At 43.2% G+C, this 25481-nt stretch overlaps 1 protein-coding gene across 1 annotated transcript in view; it reads right to left on the bottom strand.

Annotated features, from left to right (window-relative positions):
• Nucleotides 1-545: 545 nt before the first annotated feature.
• Nucleotides 546-25481, bottom strand: part of LOC135510187 (type II inositol 3,4-bisphosphate 4-phosphatase-like) — a 72627-nt gene continuing 47691 nt past the window's right edge. The window contains 13 exon segments of the mRNA XM_064930979.1: nucleotides 546-641; nucleotides 3889-4009; nucleotides 4679-4833; nucleotides 5697-5809; nucleotides 6399-6477; nucleotides 7408-7426; nucleotides 8074-8214; nucleotides 8478-8604; nucleotides 13455-13578; nucleotides 19510-19577; nucleotides 19580-19735; nucleotides 21055-21193; nucleotides 24474-24701. Coding sequence (XP_064787051.1) covers nucleotides 630-641; nucleotides 3889-4009; nucleotides 4679-4833; nucleotides 5697-5809; nucleotides 6399-6477; nucleotides 7408-7426; nucleotides 8074-8214; nucleotides 8478-8604; nucleotides 13455-13578; nucleotides 19510-19577; nucleotides 19580-19735; nucleotides 21055-21193; nucleotides 24474-24701 — 1482 coding nt within the window. The 3' untranslated portion in view covers nucleotides 546-629.

Below are 25481 nucleotides of genomic sequence, written 5' to 3' on the forward strand. Positions count from 1 at the left end.
AGTATTACCCAAACTTTCTATTCAATCAAATAAACATCACTTAGCAAATAAACCATTCATGTCTTTTGTTGACAATATTCCACTATTCATTGACACAATGAAAAAACGCCACCTGCTGGAGGGAGACAGAGTTTCAGGCGGTATGGCTGAGCTACACGAGTAGCGCCATCTAGTGGTCGTTGCACCATAATATGGACTTCCTCGCTTCCTAACTAGAACTAGTACTACTACTACTACTATACTACTACTACTACTACTAGTACTACTGCTACTATGAAATTCCTTCATGTTGTGTGAAAACGTGTGGAAAACACTTGAGCTTTTAAAAATGTTTTTTTCATTATTTTGTAAACTCAGTATTTACAGAATTAAACATACAACACTTCCCTCCATGCTAAGTGTCTATTTTCCAGCCTCTTCATCCTTCCATCCCTCTACAGTTCTCCATCCATCCATCCGTTCTTCATTCATCCCTCAATCATTCCACCCCCTCTCTCTCGTCCTCCTTCTAAGTGTCTACTTTCCCGTAGGTACCCTCCGGAGGGCGGTAGGGTTTAGGGAAGGTCTTCAGCTGGATGCTGTTGAAAGCATACTTCCTGCTTCTGATGTTCTTCTCAACGTTCTCCATTCTACAGCCCTCCCTAGAGATGTGCGCACACACACACACACACGCGCGTGCACACACACACACACATACACACACGCGTGCACACACACACACGCGTGCACACACACACACGCACACACACGCATGCACACACACACGCACACACACACGACAGGATGAATGAATGGAACAATTGATTTCAGAGGCTGAAACACAAGACAATCATAGTTGATGTGCATCACCACACAAACATGTACACAACCACACAAACATGTACCACAACCACACAACCATGTACCACAACCACCCATACATGTACCACAACCACACATACATGTACCACAACCACACAAACATGTACACAACCACACAAACATGTACACAACCACACATACATGTACACAACCACACATACATGTACACAACCACACATACATGTACACAACCACACATACATGTACCACAACCACACATACATGTACACAACCACACATACACGTACCACAACCACACATACACGTACCACAACCACACATACACGTACCACAACCACACATACACGTACCACAACCACACATACACGTACCACAACCACACATACACGTACCACAACCACACAAACACGCACCACAACCACACATACATGTACCACAACCACACATACATGTACCACAACCACACAAACATGTACACAACCACACATACATGTACCACAACCACACATACATGTACACAACCACACAAACATGTACCACAACCACACATACATGTACACAACCACACATACATGTACCACAACCACACATACATGTACACAACCACACACACATGTACCACAACCACACATACATGTACACAGCCACAAATACATGTACCACAACCACACAAACATGTACACAACCACACATACATGTACCACAACCACACATACACGTACCACAACCACACATACACGCACCACAACCACACATACATGTACCACAACCACACAAACATGTACCACAACCACACAAACATGTACACAACCACACATACATGTACCACAACCACACATACATGTACCACAACCACACATACATGTACACAACCACACAAACATGTACCACAACCACACATACATGTACACAACCACACATACATGTACCACAACCACACATACATGTACACAACCACACACACATGTACCACAACCACACATACATGTACACAGCCACAAATACATGTACCACAACCACACAAACATGTACACAACCACACATACATGTACACAACCACACATACATGCACACAACCACACACACCCACACACAGTGATGGGAAGAGAGAGAGAGAGAGAGAGAGAGAGAGAGAGAGAGAGAGAGAGAGAGAGAGAGAGAGAGAGAGAGAGAGAGAGAAAGAGAGTAGAAAACAGAGAGAGGCAGTAGAAAATAGAACCAAGAGAGAGGCAGTAGAAAACAGAACCAAGAGAGAGAGAGAGAGAGAAGAAAACAGAGAGAGAGAGTAGAAAACAGAGAGAGAGAGAAAACAGAGAGAGAGTAGAAAACAGAGAGAGAGAGAGAGTAGAAAACAGAGAGAGAGAGAGAGAGTAGAAAGCAGAGAGAGAGTAGAAAGCAGAGAGAGAGAGAGTAGAAAACCGAGAGAGAGAAGAAAACAGAGAGAGTAGAAAACAGAGAGCAGAAAGCAGAGAGAGAGAGAGAGTAGACAACCGAGAGAGAGTAGAAAACAGAGTAGAAAACAGAGAGAGAGAGAGAGAGAGTAGAAAACAGAGAGAGAGAGAGAGTAGAAAACAGAGAGAGAGAGTAGAAAACAGAGAGTAGAAAACAGAGAGTAGAAAACAGAGAGTAGAAAACAGAGAGAGAGTAGAAAACAGAGAGAGAGTAGAAAACAGAGAGAGAGAGAGTAGAAAGCAGAGAGAGTAGAAAACAGAGAGTAGAAAACAGAGAGTAGAAAACAGAGAGAGAGTAGAAAACAGAGAGAGAGAGTAGAAAGCAGAGAGTAGAAAACAGAGAGTAGAAAACAGAGAGTAGAAAACAGAGAGTAGAAAGCAGAAAAAGGAGTACTCTGGAAGTGGTACCATTGTATATGTATTTATTGGTTTTGCAATGATTGTATTTGATTGGCATTGCCCCATTAGAACCGGCAGGTAGCCTAGTGGTTAGAGCAGGTAGCCTAGTGGTTAGAGCAGGTAGCCTAGTGGTTAGAACAGGTAGCCTAGTGGTTAGAGCATGTAGCCTAGTGGTTAGAGCAGGTAGCCTAGTGGTTAGAACAGGTAGCCTAGTGGTTAGAGCATGTAGCCTAGTGGTTAGAGCAGGTAGCCTAGTGGTTAGAGCAGGTAGCCTAGTGGTTAGAGCATGTAGCCTAGTGGTTAGAGCAGGTAGCCTAGTGGTTAGAGCATGTAGCCTAGTGGTTAGAGCAGGTAGCCTAGTGGTTAGAGCAGGTAGCCTAGTGGTTAGAACAGGTAGCCTAGTGGTTAGAGCAGGTAGCCTAGTGGTTAGAGCAGGTAGCCTAGTGGTTAGAGCAGGTAGCCTAGTGGTTAGAACAGGTAGCCTAGCGGTTAGAGCAGGTAGCCTAGCGGTTAGAGCAGGTAGCCCAGCGGTTAGAACAGGTATCCTAGTGGTTAGAGCAGGTAGCCTAGTGGTTAGAGCAGGTAGCCTAGTGGTTAGAGCAGGTAGCCTAGTGGTTAGAGCAGGTAGCCTAGTGGTTAGAGCAGGTAGCCTAGTGGTTAGAGCAGGTAGCCTAGTGGTTAGAGCCTAGTGGTTAGAGACTAGTGGTGAGAGGCAGGTAGCCTAGTGGTTAGAGCCTAGTGGTTGGAGCCGAGTGGTTAGAGGCAGGTAGCCTAGTGGTTAGAGCCTAGTGGTTAGAGCAGGTAGCCTAGTGGTTAGAGCAGGTAGCCTAGTGGCTAGAGCAGGTAGCCTAGTGGTTAGAGTAGGTAGCCTAGTGGTTAGAGCAGGTAGCCTAGTGGTTAGAGCAGGTAGCCTAATGGTTAGAGTAGGTAGCCTAGTGGTTAGAGCAGGTAGCCTAGTGGTTAGAGCAGGTAGCCTAGTGGTTAGAGTGTTGGGCCATGAACCGAAAGGTTGCTGGATCGAGCTGACAAGTCGTTCTGACCCCTGAACAAGGCAGTTAACCCCACTGTTCCCCGGTAGGCCGTCATTGTAAATAAGAATTTGTTCTTAACTGACTATTTAGAAATAACTACCATATTTCTATTTCCCAGTTACAACTACCATACTCAGTATGAGCCAGACCACGAGCAGATGTGAGGTGACCAGGAGGAGAGCTACCGGATAGAAGTGTCTGCCAGGTGCTGCTGGAGTCTTCTGTTCCCCCTTAAACCCAGACCACGACCCAGCTCCTCTCTCTGGGTCCCAACAACCCACTATCTGGCCCTGCTGGAGACGAGAGCTGGGGGAGGGGGAAGTGGGGGAGGGGAAGTGGGGGGGGGGAGAAGAAGAAGAAGAAGAAGAAGAAAGCAAGTAAAATCATTTTTTTAAAGCAACGAGAGAGGATAAGAGAAGAAGAGGGAGCAGATAAAGAAAGGAGAGAAGAAGAGAGGTTAGATGGAGAGAAGAAGACAGGTTAGATGGAGAGAAGAAGAGAGGTTAGATGGAGAGAAGAAGAGAGGTTAGATGGAGAGAAGAAGACAGGTTAGATGGAGAGAAGAAGAGAGGTTAGATGGAGAGAAGAAGAGAGGTTAGATGGAGAGAAGAAAGGTTAGATGGAGAGAAGAAGAGAGGTTAGATGGAGAGAAGAAGAGAGGTTAGATGGAGAGAAGAAGATAGGTTAGATGGAGAGAAGAAGAGAGGTTAGATGGAGAGAAACTAAAACAGAAAGCCAGTCAGTAAAGCAGTTTGGTCTGAAAGAACCTGTCAGAAACTACAAATTAAAAAGACGAGCAGGGAGGAGAGGAGGAAGATGGAGACAACACACACAGATGGAGAGAAGAAGACAGGTTAGATGGAGAGAAGAAGACACACACAGATGGAGAGAACACACAGAAAGTTACACATGGAGACACACACATGGAGAGAAGACACAGGAGATGGAGAGACACACACACACTTATGCCCCTACCTCCTCATGCAGTCCAGTGCTCTGTTAAAGTGCTCCTTGCTGAGTGTGTGTTCGTCTCTTAGCAACATACACTGTTCTAAAGTCACAGACATGGAGGTCCTGTCTTTGGCACTTTTACAGCTGGTTAACCTGACACCATTCAACCTCCTGCACACCTAGAGAGAGAGAGAGAGAGAGAGAGAGAGACCGAGAGGGAGGGAGGGAGGGAGGGAGGGAGAGACAGAGAGGGAGAGAGAGAGACACAGAGAGAGCGAGAGAGACACAGAGAGAGAAAGAGAGGGAGAGAGAGACAGAGAGAGTGAGAGAGACACAGAGAGAGAAAGAGAGAGAGAGAGAGACAGAGAGAGCGAGAGAGACACAGAGAGAGAAAGAGAGAGAGAGACAGAGAGAGTGAGAGACAGAGAGAGAGAGAGAGAGATACAGAGAGAGAGAGAGAGAGAGAGACAGAGACACAGAGAGGGAGAGAGAGAGAGAGACAGAGAGAGAGAGAGAGAGAGACAGAGACACAGAGAGGGAGAGAGAGAGAGAGACAGAGAGAGAGAGAGAGAGAGAGACAGAGAGAGAGAGAGAGAGACAGAGACACAGAGAGGGAGAGAGAGAGAGAGACAGAGAGAGAGAGAGAGAGAGAGAGAGAGAGAGAGAGAGACAGAGACACAGAGAGGGAGAGAGAGAGAGAGACAGAGAGAGAGAGAGAGAGACACAGAGAGAGAGAGAGACAGAGACAGAGAGAGAGAGAGAGAGAGAGAGACAGAGAGACAGAGAGAGAGAGAGAGAGACAGAGAGACAGAGAGAGAGACAGAGAGAGAGAGAGAGAGACAGAGAGACAGAGAGAGACAGAGAGAGAGAGAGACAGAGAGATAGAGAGAGACAGAGAGACAGAGACAGAGACACAGAGAGAGAGAGAGAGAGAGAGAGAGAGAGAGAGAGAGAGAGAGACAGAGAGAGAGAGAGAGTCAGACCTTTGCACTCCTTCAGCTAAGATATGAAGTCAAAGATTAAAGGTTGGGGGTTATCTTACGGAGGCAGCGAGCCACAGGACCTCTACGTTCTTCCTCTTCTTCATCTCCAGAGACTGCTCCAGAGAACACAACAAGTCCTCCACAGCTAACGGGGACCGGGAACAGGGCAGGGCTGGAAGGGAGGGAGGGAGGGACAGGGGGAGAGAGAGGAGGAAGAGGGAGATAAGAGAGAGGGAGACAGCTGAGATCCAAATTCTTTCAGCAGTCATCTGTCAAAGCTGAAGTATCAGTACTACTTAAAGGTTGAAGTATAGGTTGAAGTATCAGTACTATTTAAAGGTTGAAGTATCAGTACTACTTAAAGGTTGAAGTATAGGTTGAAGTATCAGTACTACTTAAAGGTTGAAGTATCAGAAATACTTAAAGGTTGAAGTATAGGTTGAAGTATCAGTACTATTTAAAGGTTGAAGTATCAGTACTATTTAAAGGTTGAAGTATCAGTACTACTTAAAGGTTGAAGTATCAGTGCTACTTAAAGGTTGAAGTATCAGTACTACTTAAAGGTTAATAGTAATAGTAGTGAAATAGTATTCTGCAGGTGAATGTCAGCTGGTGGCTTGTTGGTTGTATTAGTAGAATTACTCAGGGTGTGTGTGTGTGTGTGTGTGTGTGTGTGTGTGTGTGTGTGTGTGTGTGTGTGTGTGTGTGTGTGTGTGTGTGTGTGTGTGAAGTATCAGTACTACTTAAAGGTTGAGACTTACTCAAGTTGGGTAGTTTGTCTCTCAGGGTCTTGTGGTAGGACTTCAACATCTCACAGCTTCTGAGGTTGATCCTTTCTTGGACCTAGAGACTCCCAGTTAGATAGCTGTCTCCAAAAAGAACCTAATCTTTGGCTGAAAATCAGGAAAATGCTAGAACTGTCTCCTAGATATATAACAGATAGAACTGTCTCCGAACCTAGATATATAACAGATAGAACTGTCTCCGAACCTAGATATATAACAGATAGAACTGTCTCCGAACCTAGATATATAACAGATAGAACTGTCTCCGAACCTAGATATATAACAGACAGAACTGTCTCCGAACCTAGATATATAACAGACAGAACTGTCTCCGAACCTAGATATATAACAGACAGAACTGTCTCCGAACCTAGATATATAACAGATAGAACTGTCTCCGAACCTAGATATATAACAGATAGAACTGTCTCCGAACCTAGATATATAACAGATAGAACTGTCTCCGAACCTAGATATATAACAGATAGAACTGTCTCCAAACCTAGATATATAACAGATAGAACTGTCTCCGAACCTAGATATATAACAGATAGAACTGTCTCCGAACCTAGATATATAAACAGACAGAACTGTCTCCGAACCTAGATATATAAACAGACAGAACTGTCTCCGAACCTAGATATATAAACAGACAGAACTGTCTCCGAACCTAGATGTATAAACAGACAGAACTGTCTCCGAACCTAGATGTATAAACAGAGAGAACTGCCTCCGAACATAGATATATAACAGATAGAACTGTCTCCGAACCTAGATATATAACAGATAGAACTGTCTCCGAACCTAGATATATAACAGATAGAACTGTCTCCGAACCTAGATATATAACAGATAGAACTGTCTCCGAACCTAGATATATAACAGATAGAACTGTCTCCGAACCTAGATATATAAACAGACAGAACTGTCTCCGAACCTAGATATATAACAGACAGAACTGTCTCCGAACCTAGATATATAAACAGAGAGAACTGTCTCCGAACCTAGATATATAAACAGACAGAACTGTCTCCGAACCTAGATATATAAACAGACAGAACTGTCTCCGAACCTAGATATATAAACAGACAGAACTGTCTCCGAACCTAGATATATAAACAGACAGAACTGTCTCCAAACCTAGAACAGACAGAACTGTCTCCGAACCTAGATATATAAACAGACAGAACTGTCTCCGAACCTAGATATATAAACAGACAGAACTGTCTCCGAACCTAGATATATAAACAGACAGAACTGTCTCCAAACCTGGATATATAACAGATAGAACTGTCTCCGAACCTAGATATATAACAGATAGAACTGTCTCCGAACCTAGATATATAAACAGACAGAACTGGCTCCGAACCTAGATATATATAAACATTTAAAACTGTCTCCGAACCTAGATATATAAACAGACAGAACTGTCTCCGAACCTAGATATATAAACAGACAGAACTGTCTCCAAACCTGGATATATAACAGATATATAAACAGAACTGTCTCCGAACCTAGATATATAACAGATAGAACTGTCTCCGAACCTAGATATATAAACAGACAGAACTGTCTTCGAACCTAAATATATAAAAAGATAGAACTGTCTCCAAACCGACACAGACAGACAGACAGACAGACAGACAGTTACCTCTCGGCTAGACTCTGTTGCTGGTTGATGCCGATGTTAAACAGTAACGGGTGAACTCTTAAGTCCCGCCCATCTCTCAGTTCCCCTGGTAACAACAGAAACATCTCCGACGGCAAGGGGACTTCCACACAAAAACAACCCCTAGGGTCGGAGAGAGAGAGAGAGAGAGAGAGAGAGAGAGAGAGAGAGAGAGAGAGAGAGAGAGAGAGAAAGAGAGAGACAGAGAGAGAGACAGAGAGAGAGAGACAGAGAGAGAGAGAGAGAGAGAGAGAGACGAGAGAGAGAGAGAGCGCGAGAGAGAGAGAGAGAGAGAGAGGGAATTATAAGACAAGTTTATTTGCTTGTGATACCATCAAGAGTTACAGATCGTTGTGTGTGTGTGTGTGTGTGTGTGGGTGTGTTACCGTAGTCCAGTGACAGAGGGCAGTAGATCTGTGGGTTGCTCTGATTTGGCTTCAGTTATTTTGAAGGAGACTCTATTCAGGTCTGATACTCCCATCTCCATATCCTCTAACATACCCACCTCATCACCTAACACACACACACAATGAGACAAAACATAACAGCAACATGTGTGTGTGTTTATATATCTGGTTATAGATCTAGGTTCGGAGACAGTTCTGTCTGTCTATATATCTAGGTTCGGAGACAGTTCTGTGTGTGTGTGTGTGTGTGTGTGTGTGTGTGTGTGTGTGTTGTGACAAACTGAAAACAGGTTTTAAGAACTACCTTATTTACATAAGTATTCAGACTCTTTGCTATGAGACTCGAAATTGAGCTCAGGTGCATCCTGTTTCCATTGATCATCCTTGAGATGTTTCTACAACTTCATTGGAGTCCACCTGTGGTAAATTCTATTGATTGGACATGATTTGGAAGAGCACACACCTGTCTATAAAAGGTCTCAGAGTTGACAGTGCATGTCAGAGCAAAAACCAAGTCATGAGGTCGAATGAATTGTCCGTAGAGCTCCGAGACAGGATTGTGTCGAGGCACAGAACTGGGGAAGGGTACCCAAAACATTTATACAGCATTGAAGGTCCACAGTAACACAGTGGCCTCCATCATTCTTAACTGGGAGAAGTTTGGAACCGCCAGGACTCTTCCTAGAGCTGGCCGCCCGGCCAAACTGAGCAATCGGGGAGACGGGCTTTGGTCAGTGAGGTGACCAAGAACCCGATGGTCACTCTGACAGAGCTCCAGAGTTCCTCTGTGGCGATGGCAGAACCTTCCAGAAGGACAACCATCTCTGCAGCACTCCACCAATCAGGCTTTTATGGTAGAGTGGCCAGACAGAAGCCACTCCTCAGTAAAAGGCACATGACAGCATGCTAGGAGTTTGCCAAAAGGTACATAAAGACCCAGACCATGAGAAACAAGATTCTCTGGTCTGATGAAACCAAGATTGAACTCTTTGGTCTGAATGCTAAGTGTCACATCTGGAGGAAACCTGACACCAACCCTACGGTGAAGCATGGTGGTAGCAGTATCACTATGGTGAAGCATGGTGGTAGCAGTATCACTATGGTGAAGCATGGTGGTAGCAGTATCACTATGATGAAGCATGGTGGTGGCAGCATCAGTCAGGATCCAAGGAAAGATTAACAGAGTAAAGTACAGAGAGATCCTTAATGGAAACCTGCTCCTGAGCACTCAGGACCTCAGACTGGGGGCGAAGGTTCCCTTCCAACAGGACAACGACACTAAGTACACAGCCAAGACAACGCAGAAGTGGCTTCGGGACAAGTATCTGAATGTCCTTGAGTAGCCCAGCCAGAGCCCGGACTTGAACCTGATCGAACATCTCTGGAGAGACCTGAAAATAGTTGTGCAGCGACGCTCCCCATCCAACCTGACAGAGCTTGAGAGGATCTGCAGAGTAGATTTGGAGAAACTCCCCAAATACATGTGTGCCAAGCTTGTAGCATCATACCCAAGAAGACTCGAGGATATAATTGCTGCTTTGACAAAGTACTGAGTAAAGCGTATAAATTCAAATGTAAATGCTCGACCGGGAGGTCCGTGGGACGACGCACAATTGGCCTAGCGTCGTCCGGGTTAGGGAGGGTTTGGCCGGTAGGGATATCCTTGTCTCATGCTCACCAGCCAGGTGCACCAAGGTGCCAGGTGCACAGTGTTTCCTCCGACACATTGGTGCGGTTGGCTTCTGGGTTGGATGCGCGCTGTGTTAAGAAGCAGTGCGGCTTGGTTGGGTTGTGTATCGGAGGACTCATGACTTTCAACCTTCGTCTCTTCCGAGCCCGTACGGGAGATGTAGTGATGAGACAAGATAATAATTACTAACAATTGGATACCATGAAATTGGGGAGAAAAAGAGGGTAAAATTAAAATTAAAATAAAAAACTAAGTGGCTCGGGGAACAAAACATGGATATTTTGGGTCCATGGCCAGGAAACTCCCAGACCTTAATCCCATTGAGAACTTGTGGTCAGTCCTCAAGAGGCGGGTGGACAAACAAAAACCTACACATTCTGACAAACTCCAAGCATTGATTATGCAAGAATGGGCTGCCATTAGTCAGGATGTGGCCCAGAAGTTAATTGACAGCATGCCAGGGAGGATTGCAGAGGTCTTGAAAAAGAAGGGTCAACACTGCAAATATTGACTCTTTGCATCAACTTCATGTAATTGTCAATAAAAGCCTTTGACACTTATGAAATGCTTGTAATTATACTTCAGTATTCCATAGTAACATCTGACAAAATTATCTAAAGACACTGAAGCAGCAAACTGCTCTCAACTTTTGGCCACAACTGTATATATATATTTTTTTATTTATTTCACCTTTATTTAACCAGGTAGGCTAGTTGAGAACAAGTTCTCATTTGCAACTGCGACCTGGCCAAGATAAAGCTTAGCAGTGTGAACAGACAACACAGAGTTACACATACAGACTTTGTGAAAATTCATATTTGTGTCATTCTCAAAACTTTTTGCCACGACTGTAGATACATTATGTATATATATATATAGATGCATTATGTATAGATATAGTATGTATAGATATAGATATGTTATGAAAAATATATATATATAGATGCATTATGTATAGATATAGTATGTATAGATATAGATATGTTATGAAAATATATATATAGATACATTATGTATAATATAGTATGTATAGATATAGATACATTATGTATAGATATAGATATATAGATATATGTATAGATATAGTATGTATAGATATAGATACATTATGTATAGATATAGTATGTATAGATATATATGTTATAAAAGATATATATAGATACATTATGTATAGATATAGTATATAGATATAGATACATTATGTATAGATATAGATAGATATAGATACACTATGTATAGATATAGTATGTATAGATATAGATACATTATGTATAGATATAGATAGATACACTATGTATAGATATAGTATGTATAGATACACATTATGCACAGATATATATAGATGTAGATACATTATGTATAGATATAGATATAGATACACTATGTATAGCTATAGATATATTATGTATAGATATAGATACATTATGTATAGATATAGTATGTATAGATATAGATACATTATGTATAGATATAGATAGATATATATATACATTATGTATAGATATAGATACATTATGTATAGATATTTATATAGATATAGATAGATATAGATACATTATGTATAGATATAGTATTATGTATAGATATATATATACATTATGTATAGATATAGATACATTATGTATAGATATAGATATATGATGTATAGATATAGATATATTATGTATAGATATAGATATACAGTGCCTTGCGAAAGTATTCGGCCCCTTGAACTTTGCGACCTTTTGCCACATTTCAGGCTTCAAACATAAAGATATAAAACTGTATTTTTTTGTGAAGAATCAACAACAAGTGGGACACAATCATGAAGTGGAACTACATTTATTGGATATTTCAAACTTTTTTAACAAATCAAAAACTGAAAAATTGGGCGTGCAAAATTATTCAGCCCCTTTACTTTCAGTGCAGCAAACTCTCTCCAGAAGTTCAGTGAGGATCTCTGAATGATCCAATGTTGACCTAAATGATTAATGATGATAAATACAATCCACCTGTGTGTAATCAAGTCTCCGTATAAATGCACCTGCACTGTGATAGTCTCAGAGGTCCGTTAAAAGCGCAGAGAGCATCATGAAGAACAAGGAACACACCAGGCACGTCCGAGATACTGTTGTGAAGAAGTTTAAAGCCAGATTTAGATACAAAAAGATTTCCCAAGCTTTAAACATCCCAAGGAGCACTGTGCAAGCGATAATATTGATATGGAAGGAGTATCAGACCACTGCAAATCTACCAAGACCTGGCCGTCCCTCTAAACTTTCAGGTCATACAAGGAGAAGACTGATCAGAGATGCAGCCAAGAGGCCCATGATCACTCTGGATGAACTGCAGAGATCTACAGCTGAGGTGGGAGACTCTGTCCATAGGACAACAATCAGTCGTATATTGCACAAATCTGGCCTTTATGGAAGAGTGGCAAGAAGAAAGCCATTTCTTAAAGATATCCATAAAAAGTGTCGTTTAAAGTTTGCCACAAGCCACCTGGGAGACACACCAAACATGTGGAAGAAGGTGCTCTGGTCAGATGAAACCAAAATTGAACTTTTTGGCAACAATGCAAAATGTTATTATATCTATACATAATATATCTGTAACGGCTTTCTTTAGGTGAAGGAGAGTCGGACCAAAATGCGGCGTGGCTATTTAGATTCATGTTCAATAAAACAACTAAACACAAACACTACAAAACAAGAAACGTAACACGAAAACCGAAAAACAGCCTATACTGGTGCAAAGTAACACAGAGGCAGAAACAAGGACAATCACCCACGAAACACTCAAAGAATATGGCTGCCTAAATATGGTTCCCAATCAGAGACAACGATAAACACCTGCCTCTGATTGAGAACCACTCCAGACAGCCATAGACATTGCTAGAAAACCCCACTAAGCCACAATCCCAATACCTATGAAAAAAACCCAAGACAAAACACACCACATACCAAAACCCATGTCACACCCTGGCCTGACCAAATAAAGAAAGAAAACACAAAATACTAAGACCAGGGCGTGACAATATCTATACATATATTATGTGTTTATATGATATGTCTATATCTATATCTATACATAATGTATCTATATCTATACATAATGTATCTATATCTATACATAATGTATCTATATCTATGATAAATATATATATATGTGTGTGTGTGTGTGTGTGTGTGTGTGTGTGTGTGTGTGTGTGTGTGTGTGTGTGTGTGTGTGTGTGTGTGTGTGTGTGTGTGTGTGTGTGTGTGTGTGTGTGTGTGTGTATAACTCACTGTAGGTGCTGAGCAGTCCTTCAAACTGTGTGATGAGCCCAACCTCACAGAGCTGCAGCAGGAAGCCTTTATCCTCCAGACCCGAGTACAGCCTCAATACAAACCCACACACCACCGCACACAGCTAGAGAGACGGGAGGGAGGGAGGGAGGGAGGGAGGGAGGGAGGGAGGGAGGGAGGGAGGGAGGGAGAGAGAGGAGGGAGAGAGAGGGGGAGGGAGGGAGACGAGGGAGGGAGGGAGGGAGAGAGAGAGGGGGAGGGAGACGAGGGAGGGAGGGAGGGAGACGAGGGAGGGAGGGAGGGAGGAGAGAGAGAGGAGGGAGAGAGAGGGGAGGGAGGGGAGACGAGGGAGGGAGAGAGAGAGAGAGGGGAGGGAGGGAGGGGGGAGGGAGAGGGGGGAGGGAGGGAGGGAGAGAGAGAGAGAGAGAGGGGAGGGAGAGAGAGGGGGGAGGGAGGGAGACGAGGGAGGGAGGGAGGGAGAGAGACGAGGGAGGGAGAGAGATGAGGGAGGGAGAGAGGGGAGGAGGGAAAGAGAAAGGGGAGAGAGAGGGAGAAGAAGAGAGAGGGGGGAGGGATAGGGAGATAGAGGGTAGGGAGCAAGTGAGAGAGACAGAGAGAGAGGGAGGGAGAGAGGGAGAGGGAAAGGGAGGGAAAGGGAGAGAGAGAGGTGAAGAAGAGAGAGTGGGGAGGGATAGGGGGATAGAGAGTGAGGGGAGGGAGATAGGAGAGAGATAGGGATGGAGAGGGAGGCGAGAGAGAGGGGGATAGGAGAGACATATTGAAAGATACATTAAAGGACGTAGGTCCTGTTAGGGACCACCTGGCTGAAGACCACGTGTTAAAGATCTAACCAAACATGTTAGAGATCTAACCAAACATGACCACATGTTAGGATCTAACCAAACATGACCACATGTTAGAGATCTAACCAAACATGACCACATGTTAGGATCTAACCAAACATGACCACATGTTAGAGATCTAACCAAACATGACCACATGTTAGGATCTAACCAAACATGACCACATGTTAGGATCTAACCAAACATGACCACATGTTAGAGATCTAACCAAACATGACCACATGTTAGGATCTAACCAAACATGACCACATGTTAGAGATCTAACCAAACATGACCACATGTTAGAGATCTAACCAAACATGACCACATGTTAGAGATCTAACCAAACATGACAACATGTTAGAAATCTAACCAAACATGACCACATGTTAGAGATCTAACCAAACATGTTAGAGATCAAACCAAACATGACCACATGTTAGAGATCTAACCAAACATGACCACATGTTAGAAATCTAACCAAACATGTTAGGATCTAACCAAACATGACCACATGTTAGAGATCTAACCAAACATGACCACATGTTAGAGATCTAACCAAACATGTTAGAGATCTAACCAAACATGACCACATGTTAGAGTGTTAGGATCTAACCAAACATGACCACATGTTAGAGATCTAACCAAACATGACCACATGTTAGAAATCTAACCAAACATGTTAGAGATCAAACCAAACATGACCACATGTTAGAGATCTAACCAAACATGACCACATGTTAGAGATCTAACCAAACATGTTAGGATCTAACCAAACATGACCACATGTTAGAGATCTAACCAAACATGACCACATGTTAGAGATCTAACCAAACATGACCACATATTAGAGATCTCACCAAACATGTTAGGATCTAACCAAACATGACCACATGTTAGAGATCTAACCAAACATGACCACATGTTAGAGATCTAACCAAACATGTTAGGATCTAACCAAACATGACCACATGTTAGAGATCTAACCAAACATGACCACATGTTAGAGATCTAACCAAACATGACCACATGTTAGAGATCTAGCCAAACATGACCACATGTTAGAGATCTAACCAAACATGACCACATGTTAGAAATCTAACCAAACATGACCACATGTTAGGATCTAACCAAACATTACCACATGTTAGAGATTTTTATTTATTTACATTTATTTTACTAGGCAAGTCAGTTAAGAACAAATTCTTATTTTCAATGACGGCCTAGGAACAGTGGCTTAACAGAACGACAGATTTGTACCTTGTCAGCTCGGGATTTGAATTTGCAACCTTTCGGTTACTGGTCCAACACTCTAACCAAACATGTTAGAGATCTAACCAAACATGTTAGAGATCTAACCAAACATGACCACATGTTACAGATCTAACCAAACATGACCACATGTTACAGATCTAACCAAACATGTTAGAAATCTTACCAAACATGACTACATGTTAGAGATCTTACCAAACATGACTACATGTTAGAGATCTAACCAAACATGACCACATGTTAGAGATCTAACCAAACATGACCACATGTTAGTGATCTAACCAAACATGACCACATGTTAGAAATCTAACCAAACATGTTAGGATCTAACCAAACATGACCACATGTTAGAGATCTAACCAAACATGACCACATGTTAGAGATCTAACCAAACATGTTAGAGATCTAACCAAACATGACCACATGTTAGAGATCTCACCAAACATGTTAGGATCTAACCAAACATGACCACATGTTAGAGATCTAACCAAACATGACCACATGTTAGAGATCTAACCAAACATGTTAGGATCTAACCAAACATGACCACATGTTAGAGATCTAACCAAACATGACCACATGTTAGAGATCTAACCAAACATGACCACATGTTAGAGATCTAGCCAAACATGACCACAAGTTAGAGATCTAACCAAACATGACCACATGTTAGAAATCTAACCAAACATGACCACATGTTCGGATCTAACCAAACATTACCACATGTTAGAGATTTTTATTTATTTACATTTATTTTACTAGGCAAGTCAGTTAAGAACAAATTCTTATTTTCAATGACGGCCTAGGAACAGTGGCTTAACAGAACGACAGATTTGTACCTTGTCAGCTCGACCATTTGAATTTGCAACCTTTCGGTTACTGGTCCAACACTCTAACCAAACATGTTAGAGATCTAACCAAACATGTTAGAGATCTAACCAAACATGACCACATGTTACAGATCTAACCAAACATGACCACATGTTAGAGATCTAACCAAACATGTTACCACATGAAATCTTACCAAACATGACTACATGTTAGAGATCTAACCAAACATGACCACATGTTAGAGATCTAACCAAACATGACCACATGTTAGTGATCTAACCAAACATGACCACATGTTAGAAATCTAACCAAACATGTTAGGATCTAACCAAACATGACCACATGTTAGAGATCTAACCAAACATGACCACATGTTAGAGATCTAACCAAACATGTTAGAGATCTAACCAAACATGACCACATGTTAGAGATCTCACCAAACATGTTAGGATCTAACCAAACATGACCACATGTTAGAGATCTAACCAAACATGACCACATGTTAGAAATCTAACCAAACATGTTAGAGATCAAACCAAACATGACCACATGTTAGAGATCTAACCAAACATGACCACATGTTAGAAATCTAACCAAACATGTTAGAGATCAAACCAAACATGACCACATGTTAGAGATCTAACCAAACATGACCACATGTTAGAAATCTAACCAAACATGACCACATGTTCGGATCTAACCAAACATTACCACATGTTAGAGATTTTTATTTATTTACATTTGTTTTACTAGGCAAGTCAGTTAAGAACAAATTCTTATTTTCAATGACGGCCTAGGAACAGTGGCTTAACGGAACGACAGATTTGTACCTTGTCAGCTCGGGGATTTGAATTTGCAACCTTTCGGTTACTGGTCCAACACTCTAACCAAACATGTTAGAGATCTAACCAAACATGTTAGAGATCTAACCAAACATGACCACATGTTAGAGATCTAACCAAACATGACCACATGTTAGAGATATAACCAAACATGTTAGAAATCTTACCAAACATGACTACATGTTAGAGATCTAACCAAACATGACCACATGTTAGAGATCTAACCAAACATGACCACATGTTAGTGATCTAACCAAACATGACCACATGTTAGAAATCTAACCAAACATGTTAGGATCTAACCAAACATGACCACATGTTAGAGATCTAACCAAACATGACCACATGTTAGAGATCTAACCAAACATGTTAGAGATCTAACCAAACATGACCACATGTTAGAGATCTCACCAAACATGTTAGGATCTAACCAAACATGACCACATGTTAGAGATCTAACCAAACATGACCACATGTTAGAAATCTAACCAAACATGTTAGAGATCAAACCAAACATGACCACATGTTAGAGATCTAACCAAACATGACCACATGTTAGAAATCTAACCAAACATGTTAGAGATCAAACCAAACATGACCACATGTTAGAGATCTAACCAAACATGACCACATGTTAGAAATCTAACCAAACATGTTAGGATCTAACCAAACATGACCACATGTTAGAGATCTAACCAAACATGACCACATGTTAGAGATCTAACCAAACATGTTAGAGATCTAACCAAACATGACCACATGTTAGAGATCTCACCAAACATGACCACATGTTAGAGATCTAACCAAACATGACCACATATTAGAGATCTCACCAAACATGTTAGGATCTAACCAAACATGACCACATATTAGAGATCTCACCAAACATGTTAGGATCTAACCAAACATGACCACATGTTAGAGATCTAACCAAACATGACCACATGTTAGAGATCTAACCAAACATGTTAGGATCTAACCAAGCATGACCACATGTTAGAGATCTAACCAAACATGACCACATGTTAGGATCTAACCAAACATGACCACATGTTAGAGATCTAACCAAACATGACCACATGTTAGAGATCTAACCAAACATGACCACATGTTAGAGATCTAACCAAACATGACCACATGTTAGAAATCTAACCAAACATGACCACATGTTAGAAATCTAACCAAACATGACCACATGTTAGAAATCTAACCAAACATGACCACATGTTCGGATCTAACCAAACATTACCACATGTTAGAGATTTTTATTTATTGACATTTATTTTACTAGGCAAGTCAGTTAAGAACAAATTCTTACTTTCAATGACGGCCTAGGAACAGTGGCTTAACGGAACGACAGATTTGTACCTTGTCAGCTCGGGATTTGAATTTGCAACCTTTCGGTTACTGGTCCAACACTCTAACCAAACATGTTAGAGATCTAACCAAACATGTTAGAGATCTAACCAAACATGACCACATGTTAGAGATCTAACCAAACATGTTAGAAATCTTACCAAACATGACTACATGTTAGAGATCTTACCAAACATGACTACATGTTAGAGATCTAACCAAACATGACCACATGTTAGAGATCTAACCAAACATGACCACATGTTAGTGATCTAACCAAACATGACCACATGTTAGAGATCTAACCAAACATGACCACATGTTAGAGATCTAACCAAACATGTTAGAAATCTAACCAAACATGACCACATGTTAGAGATCTAACCAAACATGTTAGAGATCTAACCAAACATGACCACATGTTAGAGATCTAACCAAACATGTAAGAAATCTAACCAAACATGTTAGAAATCTAACCAAACATGACCACATGTTAGGATCTAACCAAACATGTTAGAGATCTAACCAAACATGTTAGTGATATAACCAAACATGACCACATGTTAGAGATCTAACCAAACATGTTAGTGATCTAACCAAACATGTTAGTGATCTAACCAAACATGTTAGTGATCTAACCAAACATGCTAGAGATCTAACCAAACATGTTAGAGATCTAACCAAACATGCTAGAGATCTAACCAAACATGTTAGAGATCTAACCAAACATGTTAGTGATCTAACCAAACATGTTAGAGATCTAACCAAACATGTTAGTGATCTAACCAAACGTGTTAGTGATCTAACCAAACGTGTTAGTGATCTAACCAAACATGTTAGTGATCTAACCAAACATGACCACATGTTATCAACTATCCAAGAGCCCCCCCCCCATCCCACCACACTACTCACTGCCTGGCTGAAGACAGCATCTCGTCTGTGTGTCAGTGCCTGACCGCGGCAGGCTGATGCTGCTGCCCCTGTAGGAGGACGAAGGTCATAGCACACCGGGCCCTCTCCACCGCGTCACTCACACACTCCTTCAGAGTCACAACTAGAGGGAGGAGTTGTTCTTGCCACGAAGGGGACGGCTCTGGAAGAGGGGCGAGAGAGGCCTGCCAAGGAGCGCGGGAAGTGTCTGGAAGAGGGCGAGAGAGAGTTCAAATCCATTCAATTATCTGTGGAACGAATGATTTCAGAAACTTAATAAAAGTTGCAAACAGAAATGGATCCTTCATTAAAGTTCTCCCCAATCTGAATCGGTCAGATTGATTGAAGATATAGTAACCTTTCCATTCACTTATAGATCTTTTCTTAAGGAACCAAGGAAGGAAGGATGTAGGAACCAAGGAAGGAAGGATGTAGGAATCAAGGATGTAAGAACCAAGGAAGGATGTAGGAACCAAGGTAGGAAGGATGTAGGAACCAAGCTAGGAAGGATGTAGGAACCAAGGAAGGAAGGATGTAGAAAACAAGGAATGAAGGATGTAGGAACAAAGTTAGGAAGGATGTAGGAACCAAGGAAGGAAGGAAGGATGTAGGAACCAAGGATGTAGGAACCAAGGAAGGAAGGATGTAGGAACCAAGGTAGGAAGGATGTAGGAACCAAGGAAGGAAGGATGTAGGAACCATGGTAGGAAGGATGTAGGAACCAAGGTAGGAAGGTTGTAGGAACCAAGGTAGGAAGGATGTAGGAACCAAGGTATGAAGGATGTAGGAACCAAGGAAGGAAGGATGTAGGAACCAAGGTAGGAAGGATGTAGGAACAAAGATAGGAAGGATGTAGGAACCAAGGAAGGAAGGATGTAGGAACCAAGGAAGGAAGGATGTAGGAACCAAGGAAGGAAGGATGTAGGAACCAAGGTAGGAAGGATGTAAGAACCAAGGAAGGAAGGATGTAGGAACCAAGGAAGGAACGATGTAGGAACGAAGATAAGAAGGATGTAGGAACCAAGGTAGGAAGGATGTCCTAAACAAAGATGTAGGAACAAAGATAGGAAGGATGTAGGAACCAAGGAAGGAAGGATGTAGGAACCAAGGAAGGAAGGATGTCCAGGAACCAAGGTAGGAAGGATGTAGGAACCAAGGTAGGAAGGATGTAAGAACCAAGGAAGGAGTCGATGTAGGAACCAAGGAAGGAAGGATGTAGGAACCAAGGAAGGAACGATGTAGGAACGAAGATAAGAAGGATGTAGGAACCACGGAAGGAAGGAGGTAGGAACCAAGGAAGGAACGATGTAGGAACCAAGGAAGGAAGGATGTAGGAACCACGGAAGGAAGTATGTAGGAACCATGGTAGGAAGTATGTAGGAACCAAGGTAGGAAGGTTGTAGGAACCAAGGTAGGAAGGATGTAGGAACCTAGGAAGGAAGGATGTAGGAACCTAGGAAGGAACGATGTAGGAACCAAGGAAGGAAGGATGTATTTCTGAAGTATTGCTACAGTTTGGGGCCGTACCAGTGTTGTGTGAGGTGGTGGTGACATCATTCTGTGTCTGTGAGGTCACTTCCTGTTTCCTGGTCTCCCTCTCCTGGAGCCGGTCCACCAAGGCGATGATGCAGTTCAGACTCATAGCAACGTTAGCCCACACCCTGTCCTAAACACATAACGTTAGCCCACACCTTGTCCTAAACACACGTTAGTCCACACCTTGTCCTAAACACGCACAACGTTAGCCAACACCCTGTCCTAAACACACAACGTTAGCCCACACCCTGTCCTAAACACATAACGTTAGCCCACACCTTGTCCTAAACACACAACGTTAGCCCACACCTTGTCCTAAACACACAACGTAAGTCCACACCCTGACCTAAACACACAACGTTAGTCCACACCTTGTCCTAAACACACAACGTTAGTCCACACCCTGTCCTAAACACACGTTAGTCCACAACTTGTCCTAAACACACACAACATTAGCCCACACCTTGTCCTAAACACACACAACGTTAGCCCACACCTTGTCCTAAACACACACAACGTTAGTCCACACCCTGTCCTAAACACACACAACGTTAGCCCACACCATGTCCTAAACACACAATGTTAGCCCACACCATGTCCTAAACACACAACGTTAGTCCACACCCTGTCCTAAACACACAACGTTAGTCCACACCCTGTCCAAAACACACAACGTTAGTCCACACCCTGTCCTAAACACACACACAACGTTAGTCCACACCCTGTCCTAAACACACAACGTTAGTCCACACCCTGTCCTAAACACACAACGTTAGCCAACACACTGTCCTAAACACACAACGTTAGTCCACACCCTGTCCTAAACACACAACGTTAGTCCACACCCTGTCCTAAACACTCAACGTTAGTCCACACCCTGTCCTAAACACACAACTTTAGTCCACACCCTGTCCTAAACACACAACTTTAGTCCACACCCTGTCCTAAATACACAACGTTAGCCCACACCCTGTCCTAAACACACAACGTTAGTCCACACCCTGTCCTGAACACACGTTAGTCCACACCCTGTCCTAAACACACAACGTTAGTCCACACCCTGTCCTAAACACACACAACTTTAGTCCACATCCTGTCCTAAACACACAACGTTAGCCCACACCCTGTCCTAAACACACAACGTTAGCCCACACCCTGTCCTAAACACACAATGTTAGTCCACACCCTGTCCTAAACACACACAACTTTAGTCCACACCCTGTCCTGAACACACACACAACATTAGTCTACACCCTGTCCTGAACACACACACAACGTTAGTCCACACCCTGTCCTAAACACACAACGTATAGTCCACACACTGTCCTAAACACACGTTAGTCCACACCCTGTCCTAAACACTCAACGTTAGTCCACACCCTGTCCTAAACACACACATTAGCCCACACCCTGTCCTAAACACACACACAACGTTAGTCCACAACCTGTCCTAAACACACAACACAACGTTAGTCCTTACCCTGTCCTAAACACACAACATTAGCCCACTCCATGTCCAACACATTAGCCAACACCCTGTCCAACACATTAGTCAACACCCTGTCCTACACATTAGTCAACACCCTGTCCAACACATTACTCCACACCCTGTCCAACACATTAGTCCACACCCTGTCCAACACATTAGTCAACATCCTGTCCAACACATTAGTCAACACCCTGTCCAACACATTAGTCCACACCCTGTCCAACACATTAGTCCACACCCTGTCCAACACATTAGTCCACACCCTGTCCAACACATTAGTCAACACCCTGTCCAACACATTAGTCCACACCCTGTCCAACACATTAGTCCACACCCTGTCCAACACATTAGTCCACACCCTGTCCAACACATTAGTCCACACCCTGTCCAACACATTAGTCCACACCCTGTCCAACACATTAGTCCACACCCTGTCCAACACATTAGTCAACATCCTGTCCAACACATTAGTCAACACCCTGTCCAACACATTAGTCCACACCCTGTCCAACACATTAGTCCACACCCTGTCCAACACATTAGTCAACACCCTGTCCAACACATTAGTCCACACCCTGTCCAACACATTAGTCCACACCCTGTCCAACACATTAGTTAACACCCTGTCCAACACATTAGTCAACACCCTGGCCAACACATTAGTCAACACCCTGTCCAACACATTAGTCCACACCCTGTCCAACACATTAGTCCACACCCTGTCCAACACATTAGTCAACACCCTGTCCAACACATTAGTCAACACCATGTCCAACACATTAGTCCACACCCTGTCCAACACATTAGTCCACACCCTGTCCAACACATTAGTCCACACCCTGTCCAACACATTAGTCCACACCCTGTCCAACACATTAGTCCACACCCTGTCCAACACATTAGTCCACACCCTGTCCAACACATTAGTCCACACCCTGTCCAACACCCTGTCCAACACATTAGTCAACACCCTGTCCAACACATTAGTCAACACCCTGTCCAACACATTAGTCCACACCCTGTCCAACACATTAGTCCACACCCTGTCCAACACATTAGTCCACACCCTGTCCAACACATTAGTCAACACCCTGTCCAACACATTAGTCCACACCCTGTCCAACACATTAGTCCACACCCTGTCCAACACATTAGTCAACACCCTGTCCAACACATTAGTCCACACCCTGTCCAACACATTAGTCCACACCCTGTCCAACACATTAGTCCACACCCTGCCCAACACATTAGTCCACACCCTGTCCAACACATTAGTCCACACCCTGTCCAACACATTAGTCCACACCCTGTCCAACACATTAGTCCACACCCTGTCCAACACATTAGTCCACAACCTGTCCAACACATTAGCCAACACCCTGTCCAACACATTAGCCAACACCCTGTCCAACACATTAGTCCACACCCTGTCCAACACATTAGTCAACACCCTGTCCAACACATTATTCAACACCATGTCCAACACATTAGTCCACACCCTGTCCAACACATTAGTCCACACCCTGTCCAACACATTAGTCCACACCCTGTCCAACACATTAGTCCACACCCTGTCCAACACATTAGTCAACACCCTGTCCAACACATTAGTCCACACCCTGTCCAACACATTAGTCCACACCCTGTCCAACACATTAGTCCACACCCTGTCCAACACATTAGTCAACACCCTGTCCAACACATTAGTCAACACCCTGTCCAACACATTAGTCCACACCCTGTCCAACACATTAGTCCACACCCTGTCCAACACATTAGTCCACACCCTGTCCAACACATTAGTCAACACCCTGTCCAACACATTAGTCCACACCCTGTCCAACACATTAGTCCACACCCTGTCCAACACATTAGTCCACACCCTGTCCAATATACTGAAGAGAAGGTCAACAGATCTTACCCACTCTTCTTCCTCGTCATACTCCGTGTGTTGGGGGATGGATTCCTGTCGCCGTATCGACGGCCGTAACCCGTCCTGATTGGCCGAGGAGAGCCTGGGACCCGTCCCATTACCGTGGGTTACATGGGCGTGTCCGTTGCTGAGGTGGTAGGCGGGCCTTGCCGTGTGGAGAGCCAACAGGGCGTTCTTTACCAGCTCATCTTTCAGAGCGTGAACAAAATGTTCAGTCTGCATAAGGGGTGACATAAGCTTTACATAACTGGCACTTAAAATACAGTGTCAGATCTCTTACATTTTATTTTAATTTTATATTTGTTATATATTATAATATATTTGTTCTTTGTTTTCTGGTGGATCATTTATTTATTTTACCTTTATTTAACTAGGCAAATCAGTTAAGAACAAATTCTTATTTTCAATGACGGCCTGGGAACAGTGGGTTAACTGCCTGTTCAGGGGCAGAACGACAGATTTTGTACCTTGTCAGTTCGGGGATTTGAACTTGCAACCTTACTAGTCCAATGCTCTAACCACTAGGCTACCCTGCCGCCTCTACACTCTAACCACTAGGCTACCCTGCCGCCTCTACACTCTAACCACTAGGCTACCCTGCCGCCTCTACACTCTAACCACTAGGCTACCATACCACGTCTACACTCTAACCACTAGGCTACCCTGCCGCCTCTACACTCTAACCACTAGGCTACCCTGCCGCCTCTACACTCTAACCACTAGACTACCCTGCCACCTCTACACTCTAACCACTAGGCTACCCTGCCGCCTCTACACTCTAACCACTAGGCTACCCTGCCGCCTCTACACTCTAACCACTAGGCTACCCTGCCGCCTCTACACTCTAACCACTAGGCTACCCTGCCGCCTCTTACACTCTAATCACTAGGCTACCCTGCCGCCTCTACACTCTAATCACTAGGCTACCCTGCCGCCTCCACACTCTAACCACTAGGCTACCCTGCCGCCTCTACACTCTAACCACTAGGCTACCAT

This window comes from Oncorhynchus masou, chromosome 23, assembly GCF_036934945.1.
Source record: "Oncorhynchus masou masou isolate Uvic2021 chromosome 23, UVic_Omas_1.1, whole genome shotgun sequence".
NCBI lineage: Eukaryota > Metazoa > Chordata > Actinopteri > Salmoniformes > Salmonidae > Oncorhynchus > Oncorhynchus masou.